Genomic DNA, 11221 nt, shown 5'->3' with positions numbered 1-11221 from the left:
TCTTGACCTTCTTCTTCCTCCCTACTGCAGCTACCTGGCTCTGCCCTCGGGCGTGTCACCCTGTTTCTCTCTGCCTCTATTTCCTCACCTAGAAATGAGGCTAATGACAGCACCTGCTCAGAGGGAGGCAACAGGACTGACGGTCTCTTTATGATGTGCCAGCACAGAGCCAGCACTGGCTATTTTTAACCACCTTTGGGATTCGCACATGCCCCTCCCGCCTGCACATCTGCTTTGTTCCTCAAACTCCCAGCTCCGTGGGACCCCTGGGGACGAGCACAGGCACACGCTCTCACATCCCCTCCTGCTCTAGCTTCTGCTTCTGCCCAGAGGTTTGCTTGGGACTTCGGGGATGTTGCGAAGGGACGCACTCTGGATCGCATCTGTGCAAAGCGCACTGGATGGGAGCGGAGCCTCGGTGCGGTTGGGGGTGGGATGGAGGGACTCTGCTTCCCCCACCCCCTGTGCCCTGTGCTGTGCTTTCCGCGTCTCACTGGGATGGGGAAGGAAGGAAGGCACAGAGAGAGTCTTTTTTTTTTACAGAGAGATTTTTAAAGACCAGGTGGAACCACTGGGGGCCCCTGATGGAACAACTCCCTCCTGGCGCGGATGCAGCTCACCTTTGGGGCTGCAATTCCCCCCCACTCCTCCCCGCCTTTGATAAAGAGTCTCATGCTGGAGCCAGTGTCTCCTCCTACCTGGCCCTTTCTTGGATCATGGATCAGCTCCATGGAGAACTGCCCGCTCTGTAGCCTCTCTGTGTTCAGTGACATTTGGTAATGACTTTATGGAATTCTTCTTGTTTTGGGAGTATGGGGGGGGGTTCCCTGCCCCCTGCTCAGTCTCCCTATATCCCAGCCAACAAGCACTACTCCCCATTTCCTGGAGGGGCCCCCCTTTCCTGAGTATACATACTTCATGCTGTCCCTCCTGCCTCACCACGCTCCCCTGGTCTCTGTGCGTTCAATTCCTAGCCCCCCCTCTCAGAGCCCCCATGTGCCAGGGTTGGGGAGTCTGGGCGGCTAGGAAGGTACCGGGAGGGGGAGGACCGAGGCCAGCGCCACAGGCACAAATGATGGATTTCACAGCCAGGAGGAAGGAAAGGGAGGGAGGTGGGTGGAACTGCTGAATGGGGCTGTGGGACCAGCACTGAGCTAAGCGGGTAAGACGTGGCCGATTCTGGCCTCATTCCCAAAGAGGGAGATGGCAGGCATTGCTGTGAGAGAGACAGAGGGTGCAGGGGAGGCTCCAAGGTCAAGACTTTGGCCCCGAGTCCCTCTCAGATGGAACTTCTAGAACTGGCCCTAGGTGCACCTGCAGCCATCTGCTGGACAACCTGTCCAGATGGTCCCTCAGGGACAATGGCTTTGTCCTCAGAAAACCCTGGCCTTCCTCTGACCCCAGAGCCCTTCAGAGTAGCTCTGCTTTGGAGCTTCAGGAAAGGATGGGGCAAGGCTCTGGACCTCACTCCCTGCCTCACCCAGACTGACTTGGCCACTCAGACTCAAACTCGAGTTTCTTTTTTATTAAGATATAATTCATATCCTCAAATATTCAAGTGCACCAATCAGTGATTCTTAGTATACAGTAATGCAACCATCCCCACTAATTCCATAACGTTTTCATCACCCTAAAAAGCAACACTGCACACACTTCCAATTACTCCCCATCCCCTCTCTGCCCCGATCCCACCAGCCCCAGGCAACTGTGAACATACTTTCAATCTTCATGAATTTGCCTTTTCTGGGCATTTTATAGATATGGAATCATACAATATATGGTCTTTATGTTGGCTTCTTTCAGTGAGCATAAGGTTTTCAAGGCTCATCTGCTTTGTAGCACATGTCAGGACTTCCTTTTTACGGATGAATAATATTCCATCATATGGAGAGATCATATTTTGTTTATTCATTCATCCGTTGGTGGGCATTTAGCTTGTTTCCACTTGTTGGCTGTTATCAATCACACTGCTGTGGACCTTCGTGGACAAGTTTTTGTGTGGATGTGTGCTTTCAGTTCCTTCGGGTATATACCTAGGAGCGGAATTGCTTGGTCATATAGCAAATGTATGTTTAAGTTTTCTGAGGGACCGCCCACCTGTTTTCCACAGCGGCTATACCGCTTTACATTCCCACCAGCAATGTCTGGGAGGTTCCAATTTCTCGACATCCTCACCAACACTTGTTTTTCTTATTGTTGGTTTACTATATCATATTAGTTTCAGGTATACAACAGAGTGATTCGATATTTTTGTATCTTATAATCTGTTTAAAGATATTATAAAACACTGGCTGTATTCCCTGTGCTGTACATTACACCCTTGTATCTTATTTATTCTATGCCTAGTGGTCTGTACCACTTAATCCCCTTTTCCTAACACTTGTTATTTTTTGTCCTTATCATCACAGCCATCCTAGTGAGTGTGGAGTGGTATCTCATTGTGGTGTTGATTTCCAACTCTGATTTAAAAAAAAAAACAACAAAAACTTTTCCGGATGGAAAATTTGGAGCATTTACAAAGTAAATAGAATAATCTAATGAACCCCCAGTAAGTACCCACGTCTCAGCTTTCACGATTGTCCACAGTCTGCCATTCTGGTTCTCTCTCTCTCTCCACCCCCTCCCACCCCCAATCATTTAGCACCACGATCATTCATTTTATTTTTATTTTACAGTTTTATGGGTGAAATTTACATACACTGAAATGCACAAGTCTTAGCTGTCCAGTGTAACAAATGGGGCACACCCACAGCCCTGTTTATATGGAATATTCCCATCACCCCAGAATGTTCTTTCAGGTCCGTCTGTGGTCTTCCCTACCCCATCCAGAGGCAGCCATTCTTTTGGTGATTCTGTCCACCTCAGGTGAGTTTTGCCCGCTCTCGGACTTCACCTGGATGGAAACATCGCCCCACATCCATCTGTGACTTTCGTCCATGCTCTCACACCGTCCACCCCTCCGGCCTTCCTGGGGCTGGTCATGTTCCTCTTCATTGCAGGAAGGAATCAGAGCACGCGTCATTCGCGGTGACAAGCCCCCCAGGGGGGTGACCAAGCATCCCGGTTTGCCCAGGACTGAGGGGAAGTTCTGGTGACCTGGGACTGTCTGTTGCTCAACCTGGAAAGTTCTGGGCAAACCAGGATGAGTTGTTCATCCTACCTACAGAATACAACCAGAAACTTCCTCAGAGAGAGTGACTTTTTTCTTTCCTTCCATTCTAGTTTTCTTCAAATATTGCCTGGCCTGGGAAGTATTTTCTCAGCTCGAACCCCATAAACCCCTGCCATTCCAATGCCGGCGGCTAACAGGGCACTTCTCTGAGGACCAGTGCTGGGAGGCTGGTTTAGGCTGCAGAGCGGAGCAGCAATGCAGGGGGTGACTCGGCAGAGCACTTGCTGCAGGGCAGGGAGGTGGCCGGTGGGAGGTGGGTGGTGCACGCCTGGAACATCCAAAAGCCAGCGCCAGAGGCAAAGGGAGGAAGGACCCACAGAGCCTCCTCTGCCTCCCAGGAGTCACCTTCCTGAGCTATTGGGTCGCTGATCTGGGAAGACTATGCCCAGGCCACACAAGGCTCTTACACCAAAGAAAAAACTCCCAGAATGTCAGTGATGAAAGAGCCCTTATCGAGAGAATCTGGCCCAGAGGCTGAAAAACCTCCAGGTGCCTCCGAGTCAACAGGAAGCCTTGCCAAAATGCAGATTCCTGGGCCTCACTCCAGGGCTTTGATTTTGTGATGGGGGCCCCAGAATCCACATTTGTAACAAGCACTCTGGGGGACTCTGATGCAGGGCTTATGAATCAGCTTTGAGAAATACTGATTCTGTTCCACCCTCTTCATCAGAAACTAAAGCACAGAGAGTGGCAGTGACCACGGAAAAGTCACACAGCAAGTTTGTAGGAGGACTGGGGAATCAGGATCCAAAACTCCTGAGCCTTCCAGAATCTTGAAGCAAACCCCAGGCAGTCATGGCAAAGACCTCTAGTGTGTTGGAGAATTTCCTCAGCCTCCTGTAAAATCCAGGATAGGAGAAGGATAGTTACCCTTAAACAGACCAGGCAGGCTATGTCTGCCACCAGTGAATCATCTCATAAGGGTAGCTACAATGTTTCATGTACCTGCAGATGCAGCAGCCTGCTAACTTCTTTACCTGCGTCATTTCCGTTTGTCTCAACTCTCCCGAGGCAGAGAACCAGGGGAGAGAGCTACCCAGCACTGGACCGGCAAATAGAGATCAGGACGGTCCAGCCTGTTTCTTTCTTCAAAGGCCAGACAGAAAGATTATTTCAGTTTAGTATTCCAGTGAGCCCAGGCACTGGAAATAATTTCTTTTTCCACGTCAGAGGTTTTTAATCCAAAGAAAACTGCACTTGTCAACATCTTCCTTTTCACTCAATCAGCTGGCTTTGGTCATTGGTTCACTCATCCGTCATAGATACAGATGATAGAGATATAGACACAGATGGAGACAATATAGAGATAGATGCAGATAGAGATGAAGATGTAGATGTAATATTTAGAGTCAGGTTCTCAACTCTAGCTCCACATGAGAATCATTGATGGGGCTTCTGGAAAATTCTACTGCTCAGGCTAAAACCTAGATCAAGTAAATTAGAATCTCTGGCATCCTGACCTGGACATCAGGATTTTTCAAAGCCCCCCCCAGGTGATTCTAACACATGCAGTAAAGGCTGAGAACCACTGCACTAGAAGAGAGCTTCTCCAACCTTATTGTGCACACAAATCGTTGTTAAAATGCAGATTCTGGCTCCGCAGGGATGCCGCGGAGCCCAAGATTCCGTGTTTCTAACAAGCTCCCAGGGGAGGCTGATGCTTTAGGTTGCAGGGCACACTTTGAGTAGTAGAGGGGCTAGCGGAAATCTCTGTTGGGGGCAGGGGCAGGGGTGTGAATGACACAGTGAGGAACCCACTGGAGCCCCACCTGGCTGGGATCTCAGGAGGGAAATAGGTGCAATCCGCAGCACAGGGTTGCCGGTGTCCTCTCTGCCTGCCCCAGGCTCCAAGCCCCCAGAAACCACGTCTGCTTCTCTAGTCCTTTACCTCCGGAGTCTAGCACGGGACCTGGCACAAGATGAGTCCTTCATGCAGTTTTGTTGGATGAATGAATGAGGGATGGCGGGCAAAGTAGTTACAAAACAGCGCATAATCTCTGGGAGACCATCTACTATGAATGTGAGCCCAGGCAAGTTATCTCAGCGCTCGGGACCATTTCCTGGGCCATAAACGAAGCCGGCTGCCTGCTCACGGCATCACTGTGGGGCTTAAGTGACAGCACCAGAGCAGTGCCTGGTACACAAGAGGTGCTTATGTCACAAAGGAGAAACTTGGTTGCTCTAGGCAAGAGGCCTCACGACAGAACAGCTTTCAACACAATAGAAGTTGGTTTCTCTCATAAAGAGGGACGGAGGTGAGTGGGCAGCTCTCATTCTGACACCCAGATTTTTCCCACCATGACGCTCATCCTTCCCAGGGCGTTGGTCCGATCTGCTGGCTCTAAGCTGGGGTGCAGGGCCATCTGGGTTGTCCTGGCTCACAGGAAGGGAGAAAGAGTGCGCAGGAACTCACGCCAACACTCAACTCCTGGAACTGGAGGTGGTATGCATCACCTCTGTTTATATTCTGTGGGTGGGGGCTTAGTTATGTGGCCATGCTTAGCTGCAAGGGAGGCTGGAAAAGCGGTCTCTGATCTAGCTGACTGGCCACGCACACAGCCACAGCTTGAGAGCTATGTAAAAAGGGGGTTTTGGTAGATGACTAAGAGTCCACAACAGGGCTCCATCGATGTATAGATAAATGATAGATAGATAGATAATATATAGAATATAGAGACCATATACTATACAAAGAATATATATAGACTATACAATGTTTAACATATGCTATACTTAATATATCAGTATATTGTGATATGTATTATATAATATATATTACAGTAGTATATTATGATGTGTATTATAAATATTAATATAGAATATATTAGTATGTGTTAGTATATTATTAATATATATTTAATATATAAAATAGAGAATATATATTTAATGTTTAATATATCAGTATATTGTGGTATGTATTATATAATCTACATTACAGTAATATATTATGATGTGTATTATAAATATTAATAGAATATATTCGTATGTGTTAATATATTATTAATATATATTTAATATATAAAATATAGAGAGAATATATATTTAGTATAGAGACTCTGCATATGGAATCGATATCGGTGTCATTACAGATCTATGGAATTGCTTTTCAGGGTGGTTATTTCGCCATTTCCGACGCTGCTGCCCGTCCCCTCTCTACCTTGCATTTTGTCGCCTCTCCAGGGGGAGTGCTCGCAGAAGTGCTACTACATTTTCATCGTGGAGACCGTCTGCGTGGCCTGGTTTTCCCTGGAGTTCTGCCTGAGGTTTGTCCAGGCCCAGAACAAGTGCCAGTTCTTCCAAGGGCCCCTGAACATCATCGACATCCTGGCCATCTCCCCCTACTACGTGTCCCTCGCGGTGTCCGACGAGCCCCAGGAGGACGGCGAGAGGCCGAGGCGGAGCTCGTACCTGGAGAAGGCGGGGCTGGCGCTGCGCGTGCTGCGGGCGCTGCGCGTCCTCTACGTGATGCGCCTCGCCCGCCACTCGCTGGGGCTGCAGACGCTGGGCCTCACGGTGCGCCGCTGCACGCGCGAGTTCGGCCTGCTCCTCCTCTTCCTCTGCGTAGCCGTCAGCCTCTTCTCTCCTCTGGTCTACGTGGCCGAGAATGAGTCCGGGCGAGTTCTGGAGTTCACCAGCATCCCGGCCTCCTATTGGTGGGCCGTCATCTCCATGACGACGGTGGGCTACGGAGACATGGTCCCGAGCAGCGTGCCGGGCCAGATGGTGGCCCTCAGCAGCATCCTGAGCGGGATCCTCATCATGGCCTTCCCGGCCACGTGTATCTTTCACATTTTCTCGCACTCCTACCTGGAGCTCAAGAAGGAGCAGGAACGGCTGGAGGCTCGCTTACGCCGCCTGCGGAACGCGGCCACGGCCAGTGAACACGAGCTCTTAAACGACGTCAAAGACCTGATCCTGGAGGGCCCTGCCTTGCCCATCGCATACATTTAACTCAAAATCCCCCCTGAGCATTCCAGATCTTCAGCCCAACGCCCTCGGCTTACATGAACTGGAGAACACCAGCACCTACATCATCCAGTGGTGTGTTTCTGGAGCTTGGGGCTCACACCCAGAGCCAGGAGGGGCTTGAGGCCAAAGATGTTTGGTTGGGTGATTCCTGACCCTCCTGGCCACGACGTCCACATCACTTGCCGTTTCCTCTCTCCCTGCCCCTCGCTGAACACAAGCAGATTCGCTTGCTGGGTTGGGTCTGTCTCCCTTTAGTCTCGTTTCCTTCCCTGCAGAGTCTCCAACAAGCCAGGCTAGGTTCCAGACACCTAGAGAACCAAGGCCACCGAATTCCATTCCTTCCCGAAGACCCTCTTTCCTGGGCCAACCCACCGCCAGGAACTGGAGGGTTCAGTCACTGCAAACCCTTCTGATCAGGTCTCTCCACCCAGCTCTTCCGGGGGTTCTAGCCGGGGTCAGTTCTCTTACACCACCAATGGCATTTTTCTAATGCAGCTGCCTCCCCCCAGCTCTGGAAGCTCTTAGCCGAGAAGGCAGAACTGGCCTCCACGTTAAGTCCCACAGTGGAGGATGGTGGCCTGCCGTCCCCCCCCGACGCACTTGGGACCTGGACAGGAGCGGCACTTGTCAGCACGGCAGGTCCTCCTTGGCCACCTGGGCTCTTGGTGAGACATCGTCCAATTATCCGGCCCTCGGCCTTGACAGAGGCTAACTCTCACAGGGCACTGCATTGTCCCTTGAGAGAACCATTCCTGCTGCTGGCTCCTCCAGCACTGTGCGGACCTCGGCTTTCCACTCTCAGCTAAGCCAGCACAGATGCAGCTTAGAAACGAGGGCCGACTTAGGATCTGCCCCTTGCCTGCTCCCCCCCTCCTCCGACCCCTTGATGCCAGAGAATAGACGACCTTGGCTGATATTTAAATGAATTTATTTGCTCATCCATTCATTCATTAACAGACCCGGCCCTTTGCATCCAGAGTAGGAGGCAGAGGTAGGACCAAGTCATTAGAGATAAAAGCAGTGGATCCTGAGCAGAGGGGAAAGAGCAGTGCATTCTGGGCAGTCGGCTCAGGGAGGGCTTCACAGAGACACCGGAAGGGGTTGAATGCGGAGGGCTCTTTGGGCTGTTTTGGGAGATGAAGCTGGGAAGGTGGGCTGGGATGAGGTGCTGTAGCGGACTTGGACGTTTCGGTAGATGGAGAGGAGGTATTGCAGATGCTGGAGAAAGGGGTGATGTGAACGGACTGCAGGTGTGAATGATGATGATGGGATGGGTTGCAGGAGGACCAGCTGGGCACAGGGAACAGTCGAGAAGGTCAGGCAAGCTACGAGGGCCTGCCTCCTCCACGTCATTCATCGTACAAGGCGGTGGCAGCCCTGGAGTCTCATCTTTTGTTCCCCAGCTGAGCACACCTGGGAGAGGCCTCGAGGGCACCTCCCACCGGTGATTCAGCCGTGCACAGCTGCACACCGTCGGCTGTAAATCCGCTGAGAAAGAGCACAGGTACGGCTTTCCCGTACCAGTCATCTGGATGATGGAGAGAGGTTCGTGGACCTGTGGATCTGATGTAGTTCATGTGTAAGCGTGTTAGCGTTTCATCAGCGGGGACAACTTAACGTGCTGTTGATGTCTTCCACCAGTATTTAGCGCAGGCCTACTATGTGCTGGGCACACGCCTTCCCCTGACCCCAACGCCAGGGTCACTGTGGCCTCTGGCTCTGGCACAGGGGGCACCCACATCAGCATCTAGCTTCAAGCTGGCCTTGATCTCGTGGGGAGCCCTCGTTCCCTTTGACTTCTCCGGGTGCACTCCCAGCTGACAGACACACATGTCCGCGTCCCTCTAACTCCCCAAAGGTCAGCAGGGCACACACACCCCCCCGCCCCGGTCCTTCCCATGCTATTCCACCAAATAGGTGCTTTGCATAGTGGCAAGGTGGCCAGTCTCACAAGGAAAAGCCCTACCCCCTAGAAAAGCCTCCTGTGACTTTAGCTAACCCTCTCTATCAGTTTCAGGCATTGGGCTAGGTCTGTGGTTTTCCAGCTGGGGTCTCACGAAGACCCCCAGGACTGCTGTGTGGGTGGAGAGCTCTGAATCCCAAAGTGCAGCACTTGCAAATAATGACTTTTAAAAGAATGTGCAAATTTCTAGATACCCTCCCCCATTTCAGTCATGGCCCCCACTGGGGGCGAGCTCACCCCAGATCAGGCAAGGCCTGGGACCCACATCAGGCCCCATATCGGTCCTTCTTCTTCTGATTGGAGAATTTTCTGTGCTGCGAGCCTGAGGCAATAACTCCCCACTCTGGCTCAGCCCATCCTGTGACTGGCTCCCACCCAGGCCTCTCCGTTTTCCTCTGTTTCCCATACCAGTCATTTGAACAAAATGTGCCAGGACTAAAAGAAAAATAGGTGAGCCCATCACCAACATTATGAGGCTCTATAACGTCTCAGTATATGCCCGGTGGAAATTCTTTACCAAATTACAAGTGGAAAATTGGAATTGATCGCTCACCTGTGGGGCTTAATCAAAGGCTGTATTTTTTTCCTCCCGGCGATGTCCCGGGGGATCGGTCTCCTTGTGTTTAGTCTAGCGTGGCAGAGCAGCCTTTCCTTCATGCTGATTGGGTGGGATGGGGATGACCAGCGAGTTGCTAGGCGGTCTCTTCATCCCCATTGGCTGAAAGGAGTCTTGCGATTCCCAGAAGGGCTTGTTTTTCTCGGAGGCCAATGGGCATGACTGCAGCCAAAAGTCAAAATTTTCCAGCCGAAGGCAAAAGAGCCAAGGCCCCTTTACTTCAAGCTTATTTTCACGCGGCTCCCACAGGCAACTTTAAAATGTTAGTTCAGCACCTCTCTAGCCAGAGTTGAGCCCAATGAATTGAGGATGGATGGGTTAATTCTTCAACGCAATGCAAGTGGGGCTCGACCCACTGACTATTCTCATAGCTTTTAGGACTGGAGAAATTGACACCTGGAAGGCCCATCAGAAGACAGCCTAAGCAGGTGGTTTCCATGAGGTGTCCATGAACGTCTGGAGAGTATGTGTGTCTCAAAATGCACAGCTTTGAGAAAGAGTTCAATGATTTTATCAACCCGCAGGGAATCCATGACCCCTGAAAAAGGACAAGAAGTGAAGTAAATCAACTTCTGCATTTTAAGATGGAGAGACCAAGGCTCAGAGAGGGAAAGCCACCTACCCAAGGCCACACAGAATGTTCGTTTAGTTAGATCCGAGCAGCCTGATTCCCAGCAGGACACTCTTTCTAGTATATCGGCTCTTAGGTTTATCTGAAACAGTGCCCAAGACCTCAAAGAAAATATTCAAGACAAGATTCTAACACTTTGCCATGCCACCCTGAACAGAGTAAGGAGGGTGGTCTTGGGGTCCCTGGGTACCAACACTTAACCCTTTGTATAACATGGGCATGGAAATTGATTTCACTGGGCCTTCCTTTCCTCATTGATCCCGTGGAGAAGGTGGATGAGATCGTTGTTAATTTCCCTCCCAGCGTGGACAGGCTGGGATTCTGGAAGTTCATTGCTGCAACTTATACGATGGAGAGAGAGGGGCAGGTAAGAAACAGGGAGAGAGGTGAGAAAGAAAAGCTAACCACAGTCCCTGACTATCCGCACAATTGCTCCCATAGCAAAAATCAGCAAGCAGTTCAAGTTTGAATAGGAGTTCATGAAGATCTCTGTCCGCCAGCTGCCCGCCACACGCCTACCCATCCACCTGGGTGCCTCACCCCAGTGCCCGGCAGCACGGCTCTACATGCCCCCTGCCCACCTCCCTCCAGTGGCGTTAAACTCCCTCCCTCCTCTTCTTCTTGTCGAAATGCTCATGAGGGACATCACTAGTTGAATGATTACTAGGCACCCCGCAATTGATTTTTTTAACATTTGGGAAACATGTCAAACCGACCAAAAGTTGCAAAGAACAAAAACAGTACATAGACAAGTCCAATACACCATTTTTTCTCCTGTTTTTTTTTTTTTTTTTTTTTTGCGGTACGCGGGCCTCTCACTGTTGTGGCCTCTCCCGTTGCGGAGCACAGGCTCCGGACGCGCAGGCTCAG

At 50.8% G+C, this 11221-nt stretch overlaps 1 protein-coding gene and 1 long non-coding RNA gene across 2 annotated transcripts in view; one reads left to right on the top strand and one right to left on the bottom strand.

Annotated features, from left to right (window-relative positions):
- Positions 1-7123, top strand: part of KCNG4 (potassium voltage-gated channel modifier subfamily G member 4) — a 31181-nt gene extending 24058 nt beyond the window's left edge. Inside the window, exon 4 of the mRNA XM_024124791.2 lies at positions 6353-7123. Coding sequence (XP_023980559.2) covers positions 6353-7123 — 771 coding nt within the window. The remainder of the gene's footprint in view (positions 1-6352) is intronic.
- Positions 7124-8057: 934 nt separating this feature from the next.
- LOC102990039 (uncharacterized) overlaps positions 8058-11221 on the bottom strand; it is a 4905-nt gene continuing 1741 nt past the window's right edge. Inside the window, exons 2-3 of the long non-coding RNA XR_448599.3 lie at positions 9658-10258; positions 8058-8704 (exon numbers count right to left, since the gene is read on the bottom strand). This is a non-coding gene — a long non-coding RNA (uncharacterized lncRNA). The remainder of the gene's footprint in view (positions 8705-9657; positions 10259-11221) is intronic.

Source organism: Physeter macrocephalus, chromosome 17 (assembly GCF_002837175.3).
Source record: "Physeter macrocephalus isolate SW-GA chromosome 17, ASM283717v5, whole genome shotgun sequence".
Classification (NCBI taxonomy): Eukaryota; Metazoa; Chordata; class Mammalia; order Artiodactyla; family Physeteridae; genus Physeter; species Physeter macrocephalus.
This window is presented reverse-complemented; position numbering and strand designations above follow the sequence as displayed.